The sequence below is a fragment of the Ailuropoda melanoleuca genome, chromosome 3 (genome assembly GCF_002007445.2).
Source record: "Ailuropoda melanoleuca isolate Jingjing chromosome 3, ASM200744v2, whole genome shotgun sequence".
Lineage (NCBI taxonomy): Eukaryota > Metazoa > Chordata > Mammalia > Carnivora > Ursidae > Ailuropoda > Ailuropoda melanoleuca.
In genome coordinates, this window is record NC_048220.1 from 27,579,188 (window position 1) to 27,599,868 (window position 20,681).

The window sequence follows — 20,681 nt, forward strand, 5'->3', positions numbered from 1 at the left end:
CTGTCCAGTGCCATGGTTTCAGCAGCTCAGGGAGATACCCACGAAGGAAACGACAAGTTACAGCGAAGCCTGCCCATAGGTTCCCATTCTCAGGTGGGGCCCAGGTGGGGCGCTTTCCTCCATTGCTAAAAAGGAGGGTCCCAGGTCAAGAGAATTTCTGGGGAGCGCCGGGCTGGGAGCCAAGATACTGAATCCAGCTCGTTCCAGGAACCCTGCCCTGCCCAGTCCCAGACAGACACCTAAGGCCCAACCCTGTCAGCTGGGGTCAGAGGTAGAGTCCAGAAATTGAGCGGCTGCTGGGAATAGACCCAGTTAGACTAGTGTTCCAGGAGGGGCCCAGATAGCATGCAGTGGCTGAGTGGGCGTGTCTACAAGGTAGCCTGGTCATGGAGTTTTCTTTGGTTTTTCTTTTCTCTCTTGATGGATTTGGGGTTTCACTATTCATGTAACTAGTCCCATATGCCTTTGACAGCTTGCTCACATTTCCAGCCATGACACATCTCACCTACCTCTGGGAGACTGGGAAGCAACTGTGTTTGGCCCTCTCTTGGTATAACATCAGCAGAAATACCAGTGTCTGTCCTCCCAGTCCCACAAGCACCTTTTTTTTTTTTTAAAGATTTTATTTATTTATTTGACAGAGATAGAGACAGCCAGCAAGGGAGGGAACACAGGCAGGGGGAGTGGGAGAGGAAGAAGCAGGCCCATAGCAGAGGAGCCTGATGTGGGGCTCGATCCCACAACGCTGGGATCACCCCCTGAGCCGAAGGCAGATGCTCAACCACTGTGCCACCCAGGCGCCCCCCACAAGCACCTTTTGCAGAGAGAAGGAATCAAGAAATCGAGGTCACTGGGTTTTATTTGAGTCCAGAGGGAAGGCCTTCCCCCCACCCCCACCCCCACCCCCACATGGCCCCAGTGTCCTGAAGCTGGAGGAGGGAGGGGGCGTGGCAGCACACAAAAGCATGGCATTCCTGCCCTCCAGACAGCCTGCAGGAAGGAGTGGGGCAGACCCAGAGGCCGCCCCAGCTCTCTTCTGTGGCTGACCAGGAAGAAGGAGCCGGACTAGAGCTCTGTCCTTGTGACGGTCCCCTCTTCCGAGCAGGCCCCTTGGGGTCCTCCACACAGCAATGTCTCCAGAGCCCCTCGGCCTTGTTGGTGGGCTTCGTAGATCTGGTCTTCTCCAAACTCCCCCAGGTAGTGCAAACATGTCCTGGAGAGCCTACGGGAGCCCAACAGGAGCCTCAGACCCTGCCTGCCCCTCAGGGGGCTGATCAAGGCTCCAAGGTCTCCATCCCAGCCCCACACTCCTGTCATCACCTGGTGGGCCAGGGGCCCCCTGTGATCATCACGCTGATGCTTGGCTCTGGCCCCTTGCTGAGCCCTGGGCCCGTGAGACGTTTCACCTGGTTCACTTCTCGGACCCCATAGCTGGAAGCAGCAGGAAGGAGACAGATATAGCATTAGTGGGAGCCCTGCCAGCGAGGGATACATCCCCACTGGGCATGCTGGGCATCTGCTTAATTCAGAGCCCAGATTCTGATCCTCCCTGACGGAAAACAGAACCAGAGAGGGAAAGCCCCTGGCCCAAGGTCACACAGCAACCTTGTCCCCTGGCCACGTAGCATTCTACTTGCCCCCAGCTCCGACTTCATCCCAGCCAGACCCCTACCTTAGACCAAAGCCCTAGTGGATTGTGTGTCTGGTGTGAGTGAGAAAGCAGGAACCTCTACCCATCAGCCCTACCCCTAGAGGAGGGTGGTAGGGGCCAGATTCTTGACTCACCCCTGCCAGGTGTGGGTGCAGCTCTGGTCCAGGACGTCTGTATACACCGACTCGCTCAGCTCCCGCCGCCGCCCCCCTGAGTCTGGGGTGTGAAGCTTGGCCTCTGCCTTTGCCAAATGTTGCCACATCTAGAACAAGGAGGGGCTGAGAGCCAGGGCTTCGGGACTGCTCAATGGCGGGGGAGGGTCAGACAGGAGCTTGGGTCTCTGGAGAGAGCGAGGTGGTGAGGGAGACTTTGGGGCAGGAAGCTCCTGTTCGGTAGCTTCATGGCCCTCCCCCAGGTTCTGAAAGTGGCACTGGGTCTGCTGAGGTGGGATGCACCTCCCTGGGCTGGGGTGGGTGGGTAGGAACCGCTGAGGTGGGAAGTTAGGACTGAGCACTAGGGCTCCTTCCCCAGGGCACACCTGCCCATCAGCCATGCTATTTTAAACCGTAAGAACAAGGAAAGGAAAAAACAAAAGATGAAAAAACAAAAACAGCCCAGTCTTCAAAGACACATGTACTCATAGGCTTCCCTCCCCCCACAGAGGTGCTCAGGCACGCTTGGCAGGTTTCTGTGTGAACTCAAGACACGCTCATACTCCTATATTCGTGCACTCAAGCCATGTGCACACATGCACATATACACCAGTGCTCCCCAGCCAGGGAAGGAGTCCAGACCTGAGGATAAGCCTGGAAAGGGAGGAGTCAGAGAGGACAAGCGGGTGACTCCCGAGGGTCTCGAAATACTATGGGGTGTCCCAGATTGTTTGCTCTCCGTTGGGCTGAGAGATGGATAAACTGAGGCATGGAGGTTTGGGTGAGGTGCAGATGGAATACCATGGAAAGCTGAGTCTAACTCAGGGCCCAAGGGTGCGAGTTTGGAAATTCAAGGCCAGTGGTAGAATCCGAGGTGGATGGAGGGGACTGGCTTCAGGAGGGACCTGGACAGGGGCAGGGGAATGCAGGGGGGAGGTACTCACCTGGTATACCACTGCCCTGCAGGCATCACAGCGCAGGTGAGCAGGCATATGAGCTGAGTACTTCTCCTCATCGTCCAGCTGTGGGGCTGTGGCTGTGAGTGGGGCCCTGTCCCCGAAGCCCCCTGGGATGGCCCAGACTCCCAGCAGCAGCAGTATCAGTGGCAGGGACAGCCTCATGGTCAGTGGAGCTGGCTCAGTGAGCATGGGCTGTGGTTGGGGCGCAGGTGTGCGTGTTCATGTGTGCAGTGGGGGCCACCCCGGAAAGCCCGACCCAGACCAATGGGGAACCAACACCTCACCCCTCCCACTCTCTTCCTTCCCCCAGGGCCCTAGAGATGCCACGTGGGCATCTCCTCTATTGCGCTCCCTGCTGCAGCCAACTCAGCTCCATTTCACAGATAGGGAATGATGACGTAAGGAGGGAGGCTGGGCCTGAGCAAGGACACATGGGGCTGACCCTCCCATGTCCTGGAATCTGGCCACTCTGTGGGTGCTGTACTGAGTACCTTGGGGGAAGAGGTGGTTAGTGAGTGTCATTTTTGTGAGCACATGAAGGCTCAGAGAGAAGTGATGAATCCAAGACCATACAGCTAGAAGGGCCATACTGAAGTTAGAACCCAAGCCTGATTAACGCCAAAGCCCAGTGACCACCCAGCCACCAGGGAGAATGAGGCCACAGGCGTGGTTGCCAGCCTAGGGCTCCCTCCCTGGGAGGCAAGTTTGCGGAGGCAAGGATGCCACAGCGCATGAAAGACACACATGGGCCCCTTCCCTGGAGCCCTCTCCACCCAGGCCATACGCAGGCATGGAAGAGCATTGTAGGGGTGTTAGAGGTCACAGCAGGAAATCAGAAAACTTGCACCAACTGTTCCAAGCATTGTGGCTCATTGGGTCAGTGATTTATTGCACACCAGGATGAGGTGAGGGAACCAAGAGGGGCCCCAGGCCCTTCATGTGACCAGAACCAGCCCCTCTGGCCATGAGAAGTTGTTCAGTTTCTTCTGACTCACAGTTCTCCCAGTCAGCTTCCAGCCTAAGGCAGGGAGGCAGGGACTTCAAGGGACTGGAACTTAAGTAAGACGTCAATCTCCATCACTAACGACCGCTTCTAATGGGATCTGTTCCTCCCCAAACTCATCACATAACAGTTAACAAGGCTCTGCCACTTCAAGGTCAGACCTACACACAGAACGCCTCCCGGAAGAGCACCTCCTACCCCATGCATCTCTCCCGGCCCTCCTCAGAGGCTCCGACAATCTCAAGGCAATTAGAACACAGGCCCTGGGTCCTGTTCCTTCCTTGCCTGACTAGCCTGCTGAGCCAGGCCCTCTCTGGGCATGGTTGCCACATCTGTTGCTGAGGAAGTGGAACCAGCTGAGGGCTCCAAGTCTCCCTGCCCTGCCCTTCACCCCCATGGCATCCCTTCTACTGCCAGCCCTAACCCACCCTCCACTACACCCAGACGGGTCATGAGGCTTAACCATCCTCCCTGCTTGTAAGACCTTCCTGATGATTCACTTCATCTGTCCCGCACCCCAGGTGGGAATGCCTTAAACCTCCACTCCTGGCCCCAGGAGGAGCCCGCTCAGCTCTGAGGGCTTTGAGAGGCCCAGTCAGATGCTGAGGTTGAGGGGAAGATGAGAAGTGGGGCTCCCGGCTGGAGACTACAGCTGCCTTCCCACCCAACCCCCGTCCCCAGGCTGACCCTCCATAGCCCCTTCCATGTTACGTCCCTGCTCCATCTCCACTTGCTGTCCCCGCAGCTCACTTTCTCAGATCCAGCCTGGCCTAGGGGCTGCACTGGCCACTTTCCCACACAGCCTCCCAGGCCGCTGCTCAGATCCTTTTCCAAATAATAACAGAGTTGCTAGTCAGAGTCCTCCCTCCATCCACCAATGCTCCCTAGCCTGCTCCTCCTCAGCGGGGTCCACCTTCCGGGTGGGGGGGTGACAGCTCACTGCCTCTGGGGGCAGCCCTGTCCTCTGCTGATTCTCTTTCTTATTGCCCCTAGTGGACTCCCAACATGCCCTCAAGTCAGCTCCTAGGAACAACTCCTGAAATGCCTCACTTTCACACACACACAAACACACCACACTCCGGGAACGCCTGGGAAAGGAGTATACACTTTTGTCGGGGGAGAAGTAGGCAGCCACTCTCTGAGTCCCAGCTCCATCAGTCCCAAAGTCTGGTACACTCTCTGAAGGTAACTTCCAGTGTGAAGACTGGACGGGATGGGTAAAAGAAGGGGTGATAGAAGGAAAGGAGGGCAGGGGACTGGATGCCAGAACCTCCAAGGCTATGAAACAGGTCCAAACACACCGTGGGGATCAGGCCTTGGGGCCTCACACTGGGAACAAGGACCCCTTGCCGGGCTGGGCTGAACCTGAACTGTTGGGGGGAGCACAGAGGAGCAGAGGAGGTGCGGGGCTGGGGGTTCCACTCACTGGCAGGTAGTACATCCCGTCCAGGGGCCCCGCCTCGGAGGCCCAGGGTACGTGGGGGCTGCTGAAGGCCGGTGGGCCCGGGGACGGCTGCATTGAGAGGCTCGGGATAGGCCCATAGGCGGGCGGGTAGAGGCCAGAGCCCAGGGCCAGCGGGGTGTAGACGCGGCGGGGTGGCCCCGGGGGCGAAGGCGGCAGCAGCACCTCTACGTATTGCCCACTTTCGGGGTCGAAGAGCAGCCGTAGCCGAGGCTGCCGCGGCGCCTCCACAAAGTAGTAGCGGCCGCTCTCGGGGTCCACCAGGACCTTCCCCGCGTACGCGGTCCCCGGTGGCCTGCGCGCCCCCTGGAAGGGGCCATCCGGGGACCGGTCCATCGGAGGCGCCGAGGCAGCACGGGGCTGGGGCGGGGCGGGTCTGCCAGTCGACGCCTGGGGCTCCCGCGGGAGAGAAGACTGGACCGCAGTCGCGGGCTCGGGGGCTGCAGGGGGCGTCTCCAATTTGGTTGCTATCCCAGGGCTCGAACTAGGGTGCGCCTGAGGGGAGCTCGGGCAGGGGGGTCGGGGTGGTTGGGGCCCGGCTGGCCCTATGGGAGACTGCTGGGGTGAGGTGCGAGCGCCGCCCAGAGGGCTGGTCCGCCCCTCTCCTCCGGGGACCAGGCGCTGGGCCTCAGCATCCCGGTTCTCCCTGCTCGCCCCTCGCACCAGAACTCCCCCGGTTCCCTCCGGCCGGCGGCCCAAGACCAGTGCACCAGGCAGGCGGATCTCAGTGCGCGCGAAGGGTTTTGCCGTGCTGTTCTCGGCTCTGCGCCGCAGGACGCCGTTGGGCTGCGAAGCGTCCCTGGGCGCTGTGTCAGGAGACGGCTCTGGGGGCTCGTAGGGGTGCGTCACGACCGGAAGAAAGTCCTTGAGATAAACAGAAGTGTAGTGAGCTGGGGCTGGGGACCCCAGCGCCTGGAACTCTTGTGTCTTGGATGTGCCGCCCTCCTCCCCGCGGGGTTCCGCAGGAGGCCCAGGCAGCCCCAAAGCTCGGGTTCCCGAGGGAAAGCTTGGCGCGTACGTGGTCTTCACCATCTTGCGCACGTCGCGGGGCCGCGGGATGGCCACGCGCGGCCGTCCCGAGGCGGCTTCTCCAGAGCCCAAGGCTTCCTGGCGCACATGGGCCTCCAGGGTGCCCACGAAGCGACTGAGGGGCAGCTCAGGTGCAGCCACTTCTGGCGATGGCTGACTGGCTCTGCAGGCAAGATCCCGCATCTCCGGGGCGGACGGACTTTGCGCCTCTGTGAGCTCGGGAATCCCGGGTGCCGACGGCCTAGGCAGCTCCAGCTCCTCCTGTCCTATCCCATTCAGAGCTTCCGACGGAGATACTATGGATGAGCCCCGCAGTGTGCGATCCCACGTCTCTTGGGGAGCTGGGTTCCACGTCCCATTAGTACGCTCTGGAGCCTTCCATGAGGACAGGGCCGGTGGGGATGGGTTCCTACAGCCCTCTGCGGTATTCCTCAATGCCGGTTGTGGAACCTCCGATAGGGAGGGAGCTTCGGGGGATGGGCTTCTTGTCCTGACAACACCCTGATTCCACTGGGAAAGCGTTGGTGGGGAAGGGCTTCTGCTGACAGTTTCCTCGTCAGAGGGATCCTGATTTCCCCATGCAGAGGATGCCTCAGGGAACGACGGGCTACTTACCCTCCGAATAGCCCGATTCCACGGGGGCAGATTCTGGGGGGACGGGCAGTGTGGACCCCGTACGATCCCATTTGGAGCCTGCCACAGCGGGGACGGGCTCCTTGGCCTCCCAGCCTTACTCGGAACTTCTTGGGGAGCCGTAGACTCGAAAGGCGGACTTTGTGCCCTCAGGATAGTTCGATCCAGAGTCTCTCGCGGGAACCGAGTCTTGAATTCCTGACTGTGCGCCTCCTGAGTCTTCTCCCCTGACTGCAGGAAGATGCTGGAACTAACTGGACCCAGCGGCTCGGTCCCTGGCGCGGGCTTGTCGCGCCGAATCGCGCGCTCTCGGAGGCTGGGCCACGGCCGTGGTGCCCTGGTGGGGGTCGAACTATTGTGCACGCGGGGCGGCCGAGACCTGGCCTCCTCCAGGACCTTTCGGGTAGTGCGGGCCGTTTCCCGGGGCGCACACTCTGGCCGCCCCGTGGGCCCGAAGGTGGAGCTGCTCGGGGCAGGGGCCGCAGGGCTGAGTTTTCTGGCCAGTGCTGTCTGCACCAGGCCCGCGGCTTCCTGCAGGCGGCCCAGCGACTCGTCCAGGGAGCCAGTGCGCAGAAGCAGTCGGGGGCGCGGTGCTCCCGCCTCCCGCGGGGGGCTCCGGGGCCGGGGGCGCAGCTCGATCTGACGCTTGGGCACCGTCCGGGTCCTGGCGTGCACGTCACGCTCCTCCAGCGCCACCTCCACACACTCGAACTGCGCTGGGGTCCCAGGACTCGGCCCGCGGGGCCGCAGCTCCAGGTAAGTGGCCCAGCGGGAGCCACCGTCGGGGGCCTGGGGCGTCGGCGTTGCGGGAGCCGGAGTCGCGGGCCCGGGCGGAGAGAGGCTGCGGAAAGCCCGCGCGGTGAGTTGTTGCACCTCGCTCTCCGCCGCGTCGGAGCGGCTGAACAGGGCCCCGGCGCCGAAGATGACTTCCATCTCCCCCGACGGCAGCATGCGCAGCTGGGGCTGGGGTGGCCGCGGGTCGGAGCCCGGGCCTCGCGGGAAACCCGAGCCGGGCCGGAGCGGCTGGCGGCTATTCTGGGCGCTGACGGACAGGCGAGGCTGCGCGCCCGCCCCCAGCGCAGGGGCCACCCCGGGCCAATTCGCCCGGCACTCTGCGTCCGGCCCAACGTCCGGGGGCTGTGGAGAACCCGGAGCCGTGTGGTAGGAGCCTGAAGAACCGGAGGAGTCCTGACGCCGGGCGGGGGCCGCAGGCAGCTGCCCTGGGAGCCCAGGCAGGGCCGGCCGGGCGAGCGCGGTCAGCATGGTGGGGCTGGCCGCCGCGCACTACCGCCCTCACGTTCGCCTCCTCCGGTGCCGCGGACGCCCGCACTGTCCCCGCCCCGCCCGCGGATGTCGTGGGGTCACCGCGCCTTAAAGCGGCCGCGTCTGCTCACGAATGGTGGCGTCGCCAGCAGGACAGCCTTGGGCCCTGGGCTCTACTTTCCTGTCCTCCTCCTCTGGTGCGGGCCAGAGGCCTAGGACGGCTCTGCAGCTTCGGGCTGACAGGAAGGTGAGGGAAGGGCGGGTGTCCAGTTTGGAGCCAGGAGCTAGGCCTAACTCCGCTCCTCACAGGCTAGGAAACAGGCTGAGCAGGGATCTATCTGAGGTCAAGCACCATGGCGTGCGGATCAGTATGTGAGCCAGGGGGACCAGGACCAGACGTTTGGTCAACTCGGGTCTTCTGAGCAATTTCATCTTCCCCTTATCCCCCAGTGTCTTCCCATCACCCCAGTGCAGCCCTTCTCCCTGGCCCTCTCGCGACTTGTCCCAGCTAGAGTTCATCGGTGTGCACTCACCACTTTCCTTGATCCATCACTCACAATCTTTGATGGAGGAGCATTGCTTGGAGGGCGCTCCCAAATCCAAAAGAAGTGCTAGGGCCTTGGGAGGGAAGGTGCTGTCCCTGGCTGGACCCACTGCATTTAGTGGGAACATACTGGAAGGGGCTGGAGTGGATAGCTCTAACTTTCACAGAGGGCCTCGGTACCTAGATGCTGATGTGAGGTCTCTTAGGAACCTTTGGGGTAGCTGTGGCCCCCTCTCTAAAGCCCCTCTGAGGCAGAAAGAGCTCTGTGCTCCCCCAGGCACTTGCAAGGCCCTCACTCCAGCCCCCACCACCTCAGGACTCACCCTGGGGACAGGCACTGGTGGGGAAGCAGCCACCACCTGTCACTGTCCTGGGATAATGACAATGGGCACCATTTGCCTTTAAACTTCTGGCTTCAAGTTCCTGCTATGATTCAGGCCCCAGCTGGCCCTAGAGCAAAAGCACCAACACATCCCATCCCCCATACACTCACCCTCACACTGATCCAGGTTAGGCTAGATTTGACAAATCTGACTCAGCCTCCAAGTGGGTTCCCTCCCTGGGTGTGTTCCCATGATCATCGAGCCATCAGTGATGCCTTGTGAAAGGATCAAACCTGCCTGTCATCTAGCCCTGCATATGGAACTTTGGCAAGTCATAGCCCCTTCAGAGACTGTTCTCCCACCTTAAAAATAGACATAGCATTGTCCTTTTCCCTTCTTTCCCCGTGAAGAGTCGAGCCTCTATTTGGGGGAAGTGTAAGAGGGTACAAGTGTGATTCACAGGTATGACATTCTTATTATAGGATGGAAACGGATTTACCCAATTCACTGTGGTCTTGGAACCCAATGTCTTTGATGTCTCTGGTCAGGGCTTTCCCTCTCTCTCTCAGCCCTTCCTGCTCTATAGCCAAGTTGAGAGAGTTAAATTTACCAGGGCTCTGGGAGTGGGGTGGGGTGTTTATAGGTAACCAGGGGTAACCAGAGCTGTTTACATAGGGAGGGATTAAATACCAAGAGTAGGAAGGACAGTGCCTATTAGACAACAAAGTAGTCCTCCCCTAGGCTACACCTCCACACCTCCCCTCCCCCTACTACCCAAGGGAGGGAGGGAAGTGGCAGGGGCTGGAGACCTGAGCAGCATCCTTTTCTGAGCTCAGGAGTGGCCTGGAAGGTGGTGGTCCAAGGCCTGTCCTCCACCCAGTTGATTATCCCTTCTGTCACCAAGGCCCTCCAGAAGGCAGGCAGGAAGGAAAAAAAAAGAGCACCTTCTGCTTCTTCCCCTGCCCCTTCCCTGGGAATCAGGCCACTTGGTGAGGTCTGTGGTGGCAGGGGCCGGGACCCACAGGGATAGGAAGGATAGGGATGGGGACCCCCACAGCAGAGAAGGCAGAGGTCGGGCATTACAGCCAGAGAACAAGAAGGCGACGACCATTTTATTTTTCCCTGGGACGCTGGTGGCTCCGGGCCTGACGCGTCCCCGAGGCTTTCTTATGCTTCTGGTCCAGCACTTGGGCCATGTAGTTCTCCTGCTGCTTCTGGATCCGGTAGTCAGACATGTGATTCCTGCAACGGAGCGGGCTGGGCATGGGCTGGGGGCAGTCTAGGGTAGGGGCCAGAGAGCTGGCTCCCCACTTCCATCAACAACCCCCAGCCTGGCCCAGACCCCTCACCTGAAGATCTGTTTCTGCTGGCTGATAACTTGCTGCAACTCCTTAATCTCATTCTCTTTGCCATTAAGTATATCTTCTTGCTTTATAATGTGAGACTCAATTTCTGTGGGGGAGAGAGGCAGGGAGGAGGGGTGGTTCCCATCCCACGGGCTCCTTCCTGAGATAAGGCATTCATTCCCTTATAGGTTTTTTAAGAACTTGGCTCCCCCCACCCAGGGGTTCTCCACAAGTAGCTGCTAACACCTTAGTAAGAATGAGTTTATTATGGAGTTTCGACAGGATGGTGGCTGAGGGGCGCAATGTCTGAGGAATGTGTCAGTGATTTCACAACTCTATTCTGGACCAGGTGACCCACATGAGGGTAGGCAAAGACCCTTGCAGAGAGGTGGACAGTGCTGTCCAAGGGCAGGAGGACGAATGGCTCCTGCCGATCTTTACAGGTATGACTTCCTTGGCAAGACCCTTTCCAGTCTAAAAGTACAACCCCTCTCAATAGTTCCTATCCCTTTTTCCTGCTTTCTTTTTCTTCTTAGCCCTTATAGGTAACATACCATATATTTTTCTCACTTGTGTTCTTCCCTACTGGGATTTATATCCACAAAATCCACAAGGATAAAGATTTTAAAAATTTACTGCTTTAACCCTAAGGTCTAAAATAGTACCTGGCACATAGAAGGGGCCCAATAAATGTATTTGTGTAATGAATGAACAAGATGTCCTCTGGGGGTTTAGGACTTAGAAATATCACTTAGTTCAGTCATCTCGATCCCAGCAAGACCTACTGAGGGCCAGCTGGATGCCCGGCCCTGTGCTAGGGCTTCAGGGGAGAAGACAGGGTCCCTATCCTCAAGGAGGCAGCTCCTGAAAGAGAGGTAAGACTCAGAAACTGATCAGAAAACAGAACAAGGTGATGTTTCAACAGTGTTAATACTGATGAGACAGTATTACCACTTTGGGCAAGTTGCCTCCTTTTCTAGACCCATTTCCTCATTTGTAATGGGGACAGGGACAGCCCCTGTTCCACAGGGGCGTGAGGAGCCCCCAGGGAGATAGTGGTGGCAAAGCTTACCCCCACATTAAGTGCTCATTAGATACAAGGATGATTTTTGTGTCTTGCCTCAAAATTGAAAGAGGTTGTAGGGATTTGGAGGGTGCTTCATTTATATGAACTGTCCCTTAGGCAGCCCTGGAAAATTCTGATCCTCACAGGAAGAAAATCCCATTGCCTTTAAAGACTGGACAAACATTGACTAGAACACAAACTCTAAAAATGCAGAAATGCTGAAGCATTTAAGGTTTCAGAAGAAATGATTTGGTAAAAAATTAAGGCACGGCATAGAAAAGAGGAGGCAGACAAAGGTACAGGGGAAGGAGGAGAATGAAAATGAGCTCCATGGATGAGAGAACCAGGACTGTGGAACCTTCTTACCAAGGTCACTCAGACTGATTGATTGTGAAGTTCTTTTGGGAAAAGGCATCAGAAATTTATGTGAATCTTTTAAAATAAATGAAAGATAAATTTAAAATAAATAACACCCAATGAGAGAATGGTTAGAAAATCCCTTTGAGAAAATAAGAAACTATGTAAGTATAAAAACCAAACTAAACCCACATAAAGGGAGGTTGGAGGGTGGGGAGGGCACAGGCCAGGGGAAGGCTCAGGTCATGAGATTTGCTCAGTTGAGGGCTTGTGTCCCATTACTGGGGTTTGGGACATTCTTCGGGGAGGCAGCCAGGTTCCATCCCCACAGCACACACACACGCACCTTGCACAAGCAGACGCAGAGCTCTATGGCCTTGACTGATCTCTAGGAAATGCCCTGGCACCACCAGGAAAGAACTCTAGGTTCCTTTTAGGGAAGTGGGAGGGATAGGTAGAGAGGGAGGAAGGACTGGGGTCTAGTGGCCTTGGGTATGGAGGCAGTGACTGCCTGTTGGGCCCCAGGAGGCCCCAAGGGGAGCCCTTGGTCAAACAGCCATGAGGCCTGTCAGCCCAGCTAGTCAGATCAAGACATCAGCCTGCTAGCATCTTACCAGTGAGAGTACTCACCAAGGGAGAGAGAGGGCTGGATTGATGGGTATGGGGTGCCCAAGATTCCAGGTGGCAGCCCATCAGAAGGGACCCTGAATCTCTTCTGGACTTGGGCTCTGGTCTCTGGCCTACTCAAAATCGGCTGCAATGCATGAAGCAGATGTTGCAAATGGAATTCATGTCTAGTTTTTAAACTACACAAAGGGAATTTAGTGTTCTGGGAAACTAAAAAGGGGTTCCTGAGATCTAGTGCCCTCAAACTCACAGCTCCAACTGAGCCACCAAGTGGCCGCAGGCATCTGCACAGAGCAGAGATGAAAATTAATGGCCTACAGACATATTTTACTTGGCCCAGACAATAGTTTTACAATTTCTAAATCAGTTGCCAACACTAAAAAGTCAGAAAAGTTTCCGTTAAAACCTGGCTTCCAGTTTCTTTTTTAAGGATCTGACAATACTGGGCCCCCATTCCCATGGCAGAGGCACAAGCTCTTGAGAGGTGGCATGGCTCTTCCCATCACCATGGTCCCCACTCCTCCCTGTTGGGTCCCCAATGCTGATACTAGGGGTTAGCTCCCAAATAGGACTGCGCTTGCCCTGTTGTTCCTCTTGCAGCAGTTATGAGTAAAGTACACTATTTCTAATACCCATCAAAAGTGGGAAAACAAAAGGTGGACTAAGAAGGTTGTATGTTTCAAGAAAAATGCCTTGAAAATTCTTTTATGGCCACGAAGAATATTGTACACCAACTGCTTCCCTCATTTCCGTGGCCTGCCTGGTCCCTGAAGGCCTTTGCGAAGGTGTGGCCCGCCTGGGCCTGCCTGTATCCTCAGCCGGGGGCAGAAGTTGGGGTGAAACCCTGCCCTGGACACGGGCACTGGGCTGTTAGGGAAGAGCCCATGCATGTAAGCGTGGGGGGGGGCACGGGCCTCCCGCCTACCATTGCACTTGGTGATGAGCTGGTCCTTCTTGCTGGATTCCTGCAGGGCTCTGCTCTTGACACTGGAGAGCCTGGGTGGAGAAGATAAGAAAGGGTGGGAGGGGCACCTGGGTGGCACAGCGGTTAAGCGTCTGCCTTCGGCTCAGGGCGTGATCCCGGAGTTATGGGATCGCCCCACATCAGGCTCCTCTGCTATGAGCCTGCTTCTTCCTCTCCCACTCCCCCTGCTTGTGTTCCCTCTCTCGCTGGCTGTCTCTATCTCTGTCGAATAAATAAATAAAATCTTTAAAAAAAAAAAAAAAGAAAGGGTGGGAAGGCTGACAGGCAGACTGGACCCCAAACCCTTCACCCCCCTACCAAGGCCCACTCACGCCTTTTCAAAAGCCAGCTTCTCTTGCTCCAGCTGCTTAGATAGCACCTCTACCTCTCCGAGGGCAAACTGCAACTTCTCCTCTTCCTTGGCCAGGAGGACCTTGGTCTTGGCATGGGCAGCTTTCTCTTCCTGCAGGGGCATCAACAGTGACCTCATTACCCCCAAGCCACCTTGGGTCTCCTAGGTTCCCTTAACCAGCTTCATTTCTCAGAGAGACACATGGAAGCCAGGACCCAGGAAGATTCTGTCCTCACTACTAGGGCTGGAGGCTCTCAGAGGCTGATACTCAATAACTGTGCCCATCCACAGGGATCCCAGGAAATGGGGGAAGATTAGGAGCCTGCAAAGGCCATTACTTACCACCAGCTTCTTCTCCACTGCCTGGAACTCTTCTTTACTGACAAAATTTTCATCCTGGAGAACCATCTGCAACAGAGCCTGGCTCAGGGAGGGCCTGGGGCTGGAGTGGGAGGGGTGCTCTCTAGGGACCAGGACCAAGGTTAGACAGTGAGATGATACCCAGGGCACCTAGGATGAGACTTGGGCTCTGAGAAGGGAGAATTTGGTTCCACAAGATTCGCAGAGGCTCAGTTCTAGGTCCTACCCTTGAGGAGCAACCAGTCTGATATAGGAGATAGCTCATGGCCAGCACTTCTAACATGGTGTGTGCTATGATGGAGAACCACAAAGGGCTGTGGTGCTCAGGGGAGGCCTGGGGAAAGGTCAGAATTGCTTCCAGAGAAGGATCATCAGACTTAACAGGGGTGGGCCAGAAGAGGAGGTGGAATAGAAAAGTGTTCTGGAAGGTGAGAACACACAGGCAAATGCCAGCTGCGAAGAAAAAGAGCTGGGTACCCTCAGGAAATTGCAGGTAATTCAGTGCCCAGAGCTGCACACATCCATTAGAGTGAGAAATAGATGTCAACTCAGTTTTGTTCCTGAGATGGAGATATCTCACACCCTTCTTATCAAGATAGAAAAAAAAAGAGAGAGAGAGAGAGAAACCATTAACTCCAGCTGGCCAGGATTTTACCATGCCTGTCCAGGTAATATGTGGCTCCAATGCTTTGAACTCACGGACAAGGGTTTGATTGAGAAGGCAGAAGCAAAGGGGCATAAAAGGTTGGAAGCCCTTAAGTTAACATGTGCAAGGGACTAAATCTGTGCTTACTGCACTCAGCATGGTGCTGCATTAGACACGGGGTAGGGGGTGTCCACAATAGAAAAGATGTTATAGTTTCAATGCCTGCGCCTGAGGGCCCTGGGAAGCCAATGAAGTCATCTCGAATTAGAAATGGGGAAGGTGAGGCTTAGTGAAGAGACTGGGACATAACTACCAGGCCTTACACAACCAGACAGAGAGTAGAAAACAACTTGATTTTGATTTAAATTCCCAGGTAAATATTCGTGAAGACCTTGCCCCATTTTGGCCCCACGCCTACGAGCTAGAACACATCTGGGCCCCGCCTCCTCCTGATGACCTCATTGGCAATGTGCTCTAAGCTCGCCACTACCTTCGGGACAGGGTCTGGCCCCGCCCCCTCCACTTAGGTGGCCACCCGGCCTCTCCCCCAGCTTTTCTGGCTGCGTACCACGTTCCTCAGCTGGTGGATCAGTTCCTCCTGAGATTCGATTACGTCCCGCAGTTGATCGAAGGCGAGACACACTGATCCTGACCCCCCCTGCGACCCCCCGACGGGCGTCGCCATCTTTCGCCCCCGCCAGCTCGTTGGAAATGGCTGTCTCTGGGCGCCTCACCCGCCGTTGCCCACCAATGAGAATGCGACGCCATAGAGCACCCTGGCAACCGGGGGCGGGGACTTCCTTTGTTAGCAGGGATAGGGCCCGCCTCTTAAAGGAGCCGCCCTCTGAAAGGCGCCTCCTGGGTAGGGGGGTAATCTCTAACAACCCTTAGGAATTTAAGGTCATAGTTTATTTGCACACCTGTTTTGTCTTGTTTTGTCACGCAAACTGAGGAACAGTCGGATCCCGGCTTATAGTTCCTTAAGGAAGTGAACAGGCCTTACTCAGACAAAGGCTCTCTCAGTCTTCTCCCAGGGCCTGTTAAACTGCTAGACCTGTGAAGCAAGAGCTGGCTAAGGCAACCCCTGCATCTTTAACTTAACAAGCTTCTTTCTGGAGCCCTAATCTCTAGATTTCCCCCAGAGTATGGGACTTCAGCCTCCTGTGATCTCTCTTCCACGTTATGAATACACTCAGTACTTAGGTGGCTTGAATCCAAGCAATGAAGGGAAGCCCAAGAACAGGAAAGGAAAGTGGCCTCAGCCTAGATAAGAGTCCTCGTACTCTGGTACCAGGATTTTGGCAGGCACACTGGACCCATGTGCTACCTAGTTAGGGTACTGGAGAGGGCCCTGAAGAGATCAGGAGAACTGAAGAGGGGCTGAAATTGACAGGGAACAGAGGTACAGAAGGATAAAGTGATCCTAAAGTGACCACACATCCTCACCAAATCCCCCTTGAGGGCCTTTTTTGAAACCCAAATAAGGTTAAATAAGCTTAGGAAAAATCGGGGCTAAAATTTACTATTTACTATTTTGTGGCACCATTATGCCTTTCTAGTACTATTTCATGTGTTCTTCACAATAATCTTGGGAAGTAGGTTATAATATTATTTTACAGACAGGGAAATGCAGGTTCTATGAGGATGAGTAACTTGCCAAGGTTACCCAAGTTCACCCAAGCTAAGAAGCTTTAGAACAGGGTTTTAAGATGGGAAGTTTGATTCCAGAGTCCATGTTCTTAACCATGATGCTGTGTTAGATTTCTGTTCAACATAATGGATACTAAAGTTGTGGAATTTGATACCCCCAAGCAGGAAATTACTAAATTGAGGTGTTCAGAAAAAGTATTATCAGTGACCAGGATAGGGGAGGTAAATTTTAGGGGAGCTAAAGGAAGGGGAGCTAAAAGTTTAGGTAGGCCACTCAGGCTGCTCCCCAAAGCTCACCAGGGCTTCTTTCAGGGTTGAAATTTGTGGCCTGATAAATGTGGTCATTTCTGTGGATCTCCCAGTAGTAGACCTTGTTTCATTTTCCCGTGTTTCTTATGTCTTTTCTCACATCCTTGATAGCAAGGCCATTTCTTTCTTCCCTCCCTCCCTTCCTCCCTCTCTCTCTTCCTTTTTTCCTTCCTTCCTTCCTTCCTTCCTTCCTTCCTTCCTTCCTTCCTTCCTTTATTTTCTTTGATCTATCCATCTATTTGAGAGAGAGACAGAGAGAGAGTGGGGGAGAGACAGAGAGCACAAGTATGGTGAGGGGCAGAGGGAGAGAGAAACTCCAGCAGACTCCATGATGAGTCCCAGGTGGGGTGTGGAGCCTACTGGAGCCTGGATCCCACAACCCAGAGATTACAACCCCAGCCAAAACCAAGAGTCAGACACTCAACCAACTGTGCCACCCAGGGCCCACGAGAGCAAGGCCGTTTCTGTTGACCAATCTTAAAGGGCCTAGAGCAGTGCAGTCCAATAAAACTTTCATGATGGAAATAGTCTACATCTGCACTGTCCAGGACTGCAGCCACCAGCCACATGTAGCTAGCTGTTCAGCACTTGAAACGTCACTCGTGTGACTTGAGGAATTGTTTTAATTAAAAAACTTTAATTAGTTAAAATTTAAATAGCCATAGTAGCTAGTGGTTACTGTGTTGGACAGCATGAGCCTAGAAGGGCAAAATTCTGGAGTGCAGTAGTTTCCACCAGCCAGTTCCTTGGAACTAGGAGATTATGAGCAAGAGAGAGCCCTGGATCCACTTCTGTACCCTGTACACCAGTACGGACATGAAGGATGGCAACCCTGGTGGGGGGCACCGCCACAGACTCCCACTCTATATGTCAACAAATACTACAGGCTCCTGGCCTCAGTCAGGTCTCAGTGAGGGTCGGGATGACATAACATCACAAACAGCTCTGTGATCCTGACCCAGGAAATGTTGCCTTTCTGCACAGGGTTGTCATTCTGGTTGATATTCCCGTTATCTAATGCTGTATAACAAACCATTCAAAATTTACAGCTTAAAAAAAATCATTTCTCTTAGAAAACTCCAATTTGGGCAGGGTTCAATAGTGAAAGCTCATCTCTCCTCCATGTTGAATCAGCTGGGATTTTTTGGAGGGAGTAGGGGAGGAGAGGGAGAGAGGCTAGAAATTCTATTTCTGAGATAGCTCACTTACGTAACTGGCAAGTGGGAGCTATCAGCTGAGAGCTCATTGGAGCTGAGGACCAAAGTTCTTGTTCCTCTCCGTGGGCTGTTTCAGCTTTCTTATAGCCTGGTGATTATGGTTTAAAAGAAAGCATCCGAAGTGATAGGAAATGGAAGATGGCCATTTTCTTAAGGCTTGGGCCTAAAAACTGGCACAGTGTAATTTCTGCTGTATTCTATTTGCCAGGGAGCCTCAGAGTTCAGATTCAAAGAGAGAGAACACATCCCACATATTGATAGGAGTAGTTTCGAAGAATTTGGGCTGTACTTCCAGTGGACATCCTGGCAGATGACAAGTCATTTCTCCAAGGTTCACCTCTGATAAAACTAGAATGAAACTTAGTCTAGTGGGGAAGACAAGCATCAAATAAACACCCACTTAAATCCCAAATTGAGTCATTATCCAAATAAATAACATTATAGTGATGACGGGTGTTAAGAAAGAGAGGAATGCGTTTTGTTTTGTTTTTTATGTAGTCTTCATGCCCAACATGGGGTTGAACCGATGACCCTGAGATTAAGAATCACATGCTCTACCCACTGAGCCAGCTAGTTGCCCTGGAATGAGGGTATTTTAAAGGGAGATTTTGCCCAGTCTGGGGTGTCAGGGAAGTTTCTGTGAGGAAGTGGGATGTTTGTGCTGAAACCTGTTAAGATTACCAGGAAGCACTTAACGAAACAGGTAGGGGCAGGTGAGTTGGAAGGGGTTCCAGCAAGAGGGAACAGTCTTCATAAGGTCCCTGGGGCAAAAGGAGTTGTCAGAGTATAGTAATTAAAAGGTTAGTATGGCAGAAAAGAAAAGGTTGTACAGGGGCAAGAAGGGTCAGTGGCCAGAAACTTGGTAGTACCTTGTTAAGCGTTAGGCCGTGTTAAGAACTTTGATGGTTTTTATTCTGGGGGCAAAAGAAAGCTACTCAAATACTGTGGGCAAGAGGGTGACATAATTTATGCTCTGAAAAGCTCTCTCTGGTTGCAGTGAGGCGTACAGATTGGAGGTGGCCCTGAGTAGATGCATAGAGACTACTTATACTTAGGAAGCTAGTACAGTTTTCAGAGCTGGCTCAGTCAGTAAGGCAAGCAGCTCTTGATCTCCGGGTTGTGAGTTTGAGCCTCATGCTGGTTGTAGAGATTGCTTGAATAAACTTAAAAAAAGAAGAAGAAACTATTGCATTTTTTAAAAGATTTATTTATTTGAGAGAGAGAGAGCAGGGTGGAGGGGCAAAGGGCGAGGGAGAGAGAAACACAGGCAGACTCAGGGCTGAGTGCAGAGCTGACACAGGGCTCACTCTCACAATCTGGAGATCAGACCTGAGCCGAAACCAAGAGTCCGATGCTCAACCAACTGTGCCCCCCAGGCGCCCCGAAGCTATTGCAGTTTTTAACAGAAAAAGTGGCTGGTACTCTTGGAGTCAGATGGTGTCAGAGGAGATGAAGAGAGTAGTTGGATTTCGGCTGTTCAGGAGGTCACCCTGATAGTACTTAAGGAAGGAGGGGATATGGGGAAAAGGGAGCAAAGTGTTCTTGTTGTCTACTGCTGCAAACAAACCACCACAAAATGTCAGGACTTAAAACAGTAACATTATTGTCATTTGCTCTCGATTCTGCAGTTCGAACAGGGCTTGGTGGGACAGCTCATTTCCGTCCTGCCCGTCGGCTTGGGTGGCCTGCACAGGTCGGCTTGGATTTTATGTCTGGGTTCTCAGTCCTTGCTGCCAGCCTGGGTGTTTGGTTCTCCTCCGCATGGCTTCTCCGTGTGGTTCGTTTAGTGCTCCGGGGTGGTGGGACTTACATGGCAGCTGGCGTTCCCTAAGTGCAAAAGTGGAAGCTGCTGATTCTGCCATATTCTATTGGTTAAAGATCAGAGGCCAGTCCAGGTTAGAAAGGGGGCCACACAAGGTCACAAATATTACGTGTGGTCCTTTGGGGATTACCCACTGAGGTCTCCCATGCAAAGTTTCCTAGCTTTCGACTTTCACACTTGGACGGATGGTGGTGCTATGTACTGAATTGGGAGCACTGAGTGTTGCTTTCCTCTTCTGTTAAAAAAAAATTTTTAACTGCATTCTGTAAGAAGGGTGATTATATTTCAAGTCTCTCTTCCTCAGAGTTGCTTTCATCGAAGCCTCATACTGGATTGAAGTCCTCTGTTACAGATCCCCAAGGTTTCCTTGGTTTCCCCTCTGACATTCATCCCGCTGGGGAGCACTGTCTAAAGTTAGCTTCCCCCTCAGAGGTGAACTCCAGGAGCCCGAGGTGCTGGGTCTCACTTGTTCCCCAACCTCATCCCCAAATCCAGCCCACCTGACACATAGTAAGTTCCTCATCTTTGATGAATTGAATCTCATCTCCATCTTTTTCCAAATGAAAGGTATTATTATGAACCACGTACTGTATTTTTAGTCTTTTATTTATTTATTTATTTTAGTTATCTCTCCACCCAACCTGGGGCTCGAGCTCATGGCCTTGAGATCAAAAGTCATATGTTCTTCTGGCTGAGTCAGCCAGGTGTCCCCCATGTACTGTATATTTAAACCAAGACATTCCTAAAGCTGGGTCATTGGGAACAAGGCCATTGAGGAACTGAGATAACACCTGATTTTCAGATGCTAAGTAGCTTAGCCCTGCGTAGGCTGTAATATTGCAGCTGCTGTTGTTACCTGATAGAAAAGAACTACAAATTGGTGATGCCACCAGTTTTCTTATGTTTTAAACACCAACAATTCCAGGGATGGATTCAGGAAGGCTGG

At 54.1% G+C, this 20,681-nt stretch overlaps 3 protein-coding genes across 3 annotated transcripts; all 3 read right to left on the reverse strand.

The window, feature by feature from the left end:
* Positions 1-884: 884 nt before the first annotated feature.
* MZB1 (marginal zone B and B1 cell specific protein) lies at positions 885-2,992 on the reverse strand. Its single transcript, XM_002912577.4, has 4 exons — positions 2,748-2,992; positions 1,786-1,913; positions 1,321-1,431; positions 885-1,222 (listed from the first exon to the last, which is right to left on the reverse strand). The coding sequence occupies exons 1-4, from the start codon at positions 2,949-2,951 to the stop codon at positions 1,066-1,068; spliced, it is 600 nt and encodes a 199-aa protein (XP_002912623.2). The 5' UTR covers positions 2,952-2,992; the 3' UTR covers positions 885-1,065.
* Positions 2,993-3,136: 144 nt separating this feature from the next.
* Positions 3,137-8,612, reverse strand: PROB1 (proline rich basic protein 1). Its single transcript, XM_034656100.1, has one exon. The coding sequence runs from the start codon at positions 8,150-8,152 to the stop codon at positions 5,090-5,092; it is 3,063 nt and encodes a 1,020-aa protein (XP_034511991.1). The 5' UTR covers positions 8,153-8,612; the 3' UTR covers positions 3,137-5,089.
* A 1,486-nt stretch (positions 8,613-10,098) lies between these two features.
* Positions 10,099-15,458, reverse strand: SPATA24 (spermatogenesis associated 24). The gene is made up of 6 exons (XM_002912576.4): positions 15,306-15,458; positions 14,074-14,139; positions 13,712-13,842; positions 13,341-13,411; positions 10,369-10,471; positions 10,099-10,261 (listed from the first exon to the last, which is right to left on the reverse strand). The coding sequence occupies exons 1-6, from the start codon at positions 15,420-15,422 to the stop codon at positions 10,132-10,134; spliced, it is 618 nt and encodes a 205-aa protein (XP_002912622.1). The 5' UTR covers positions 15,423-15,458; the 3' UTR covers positions 10,099-10,131.
* Positions 15,459-20,681: the final 5,223 nt, after the last annotated feature.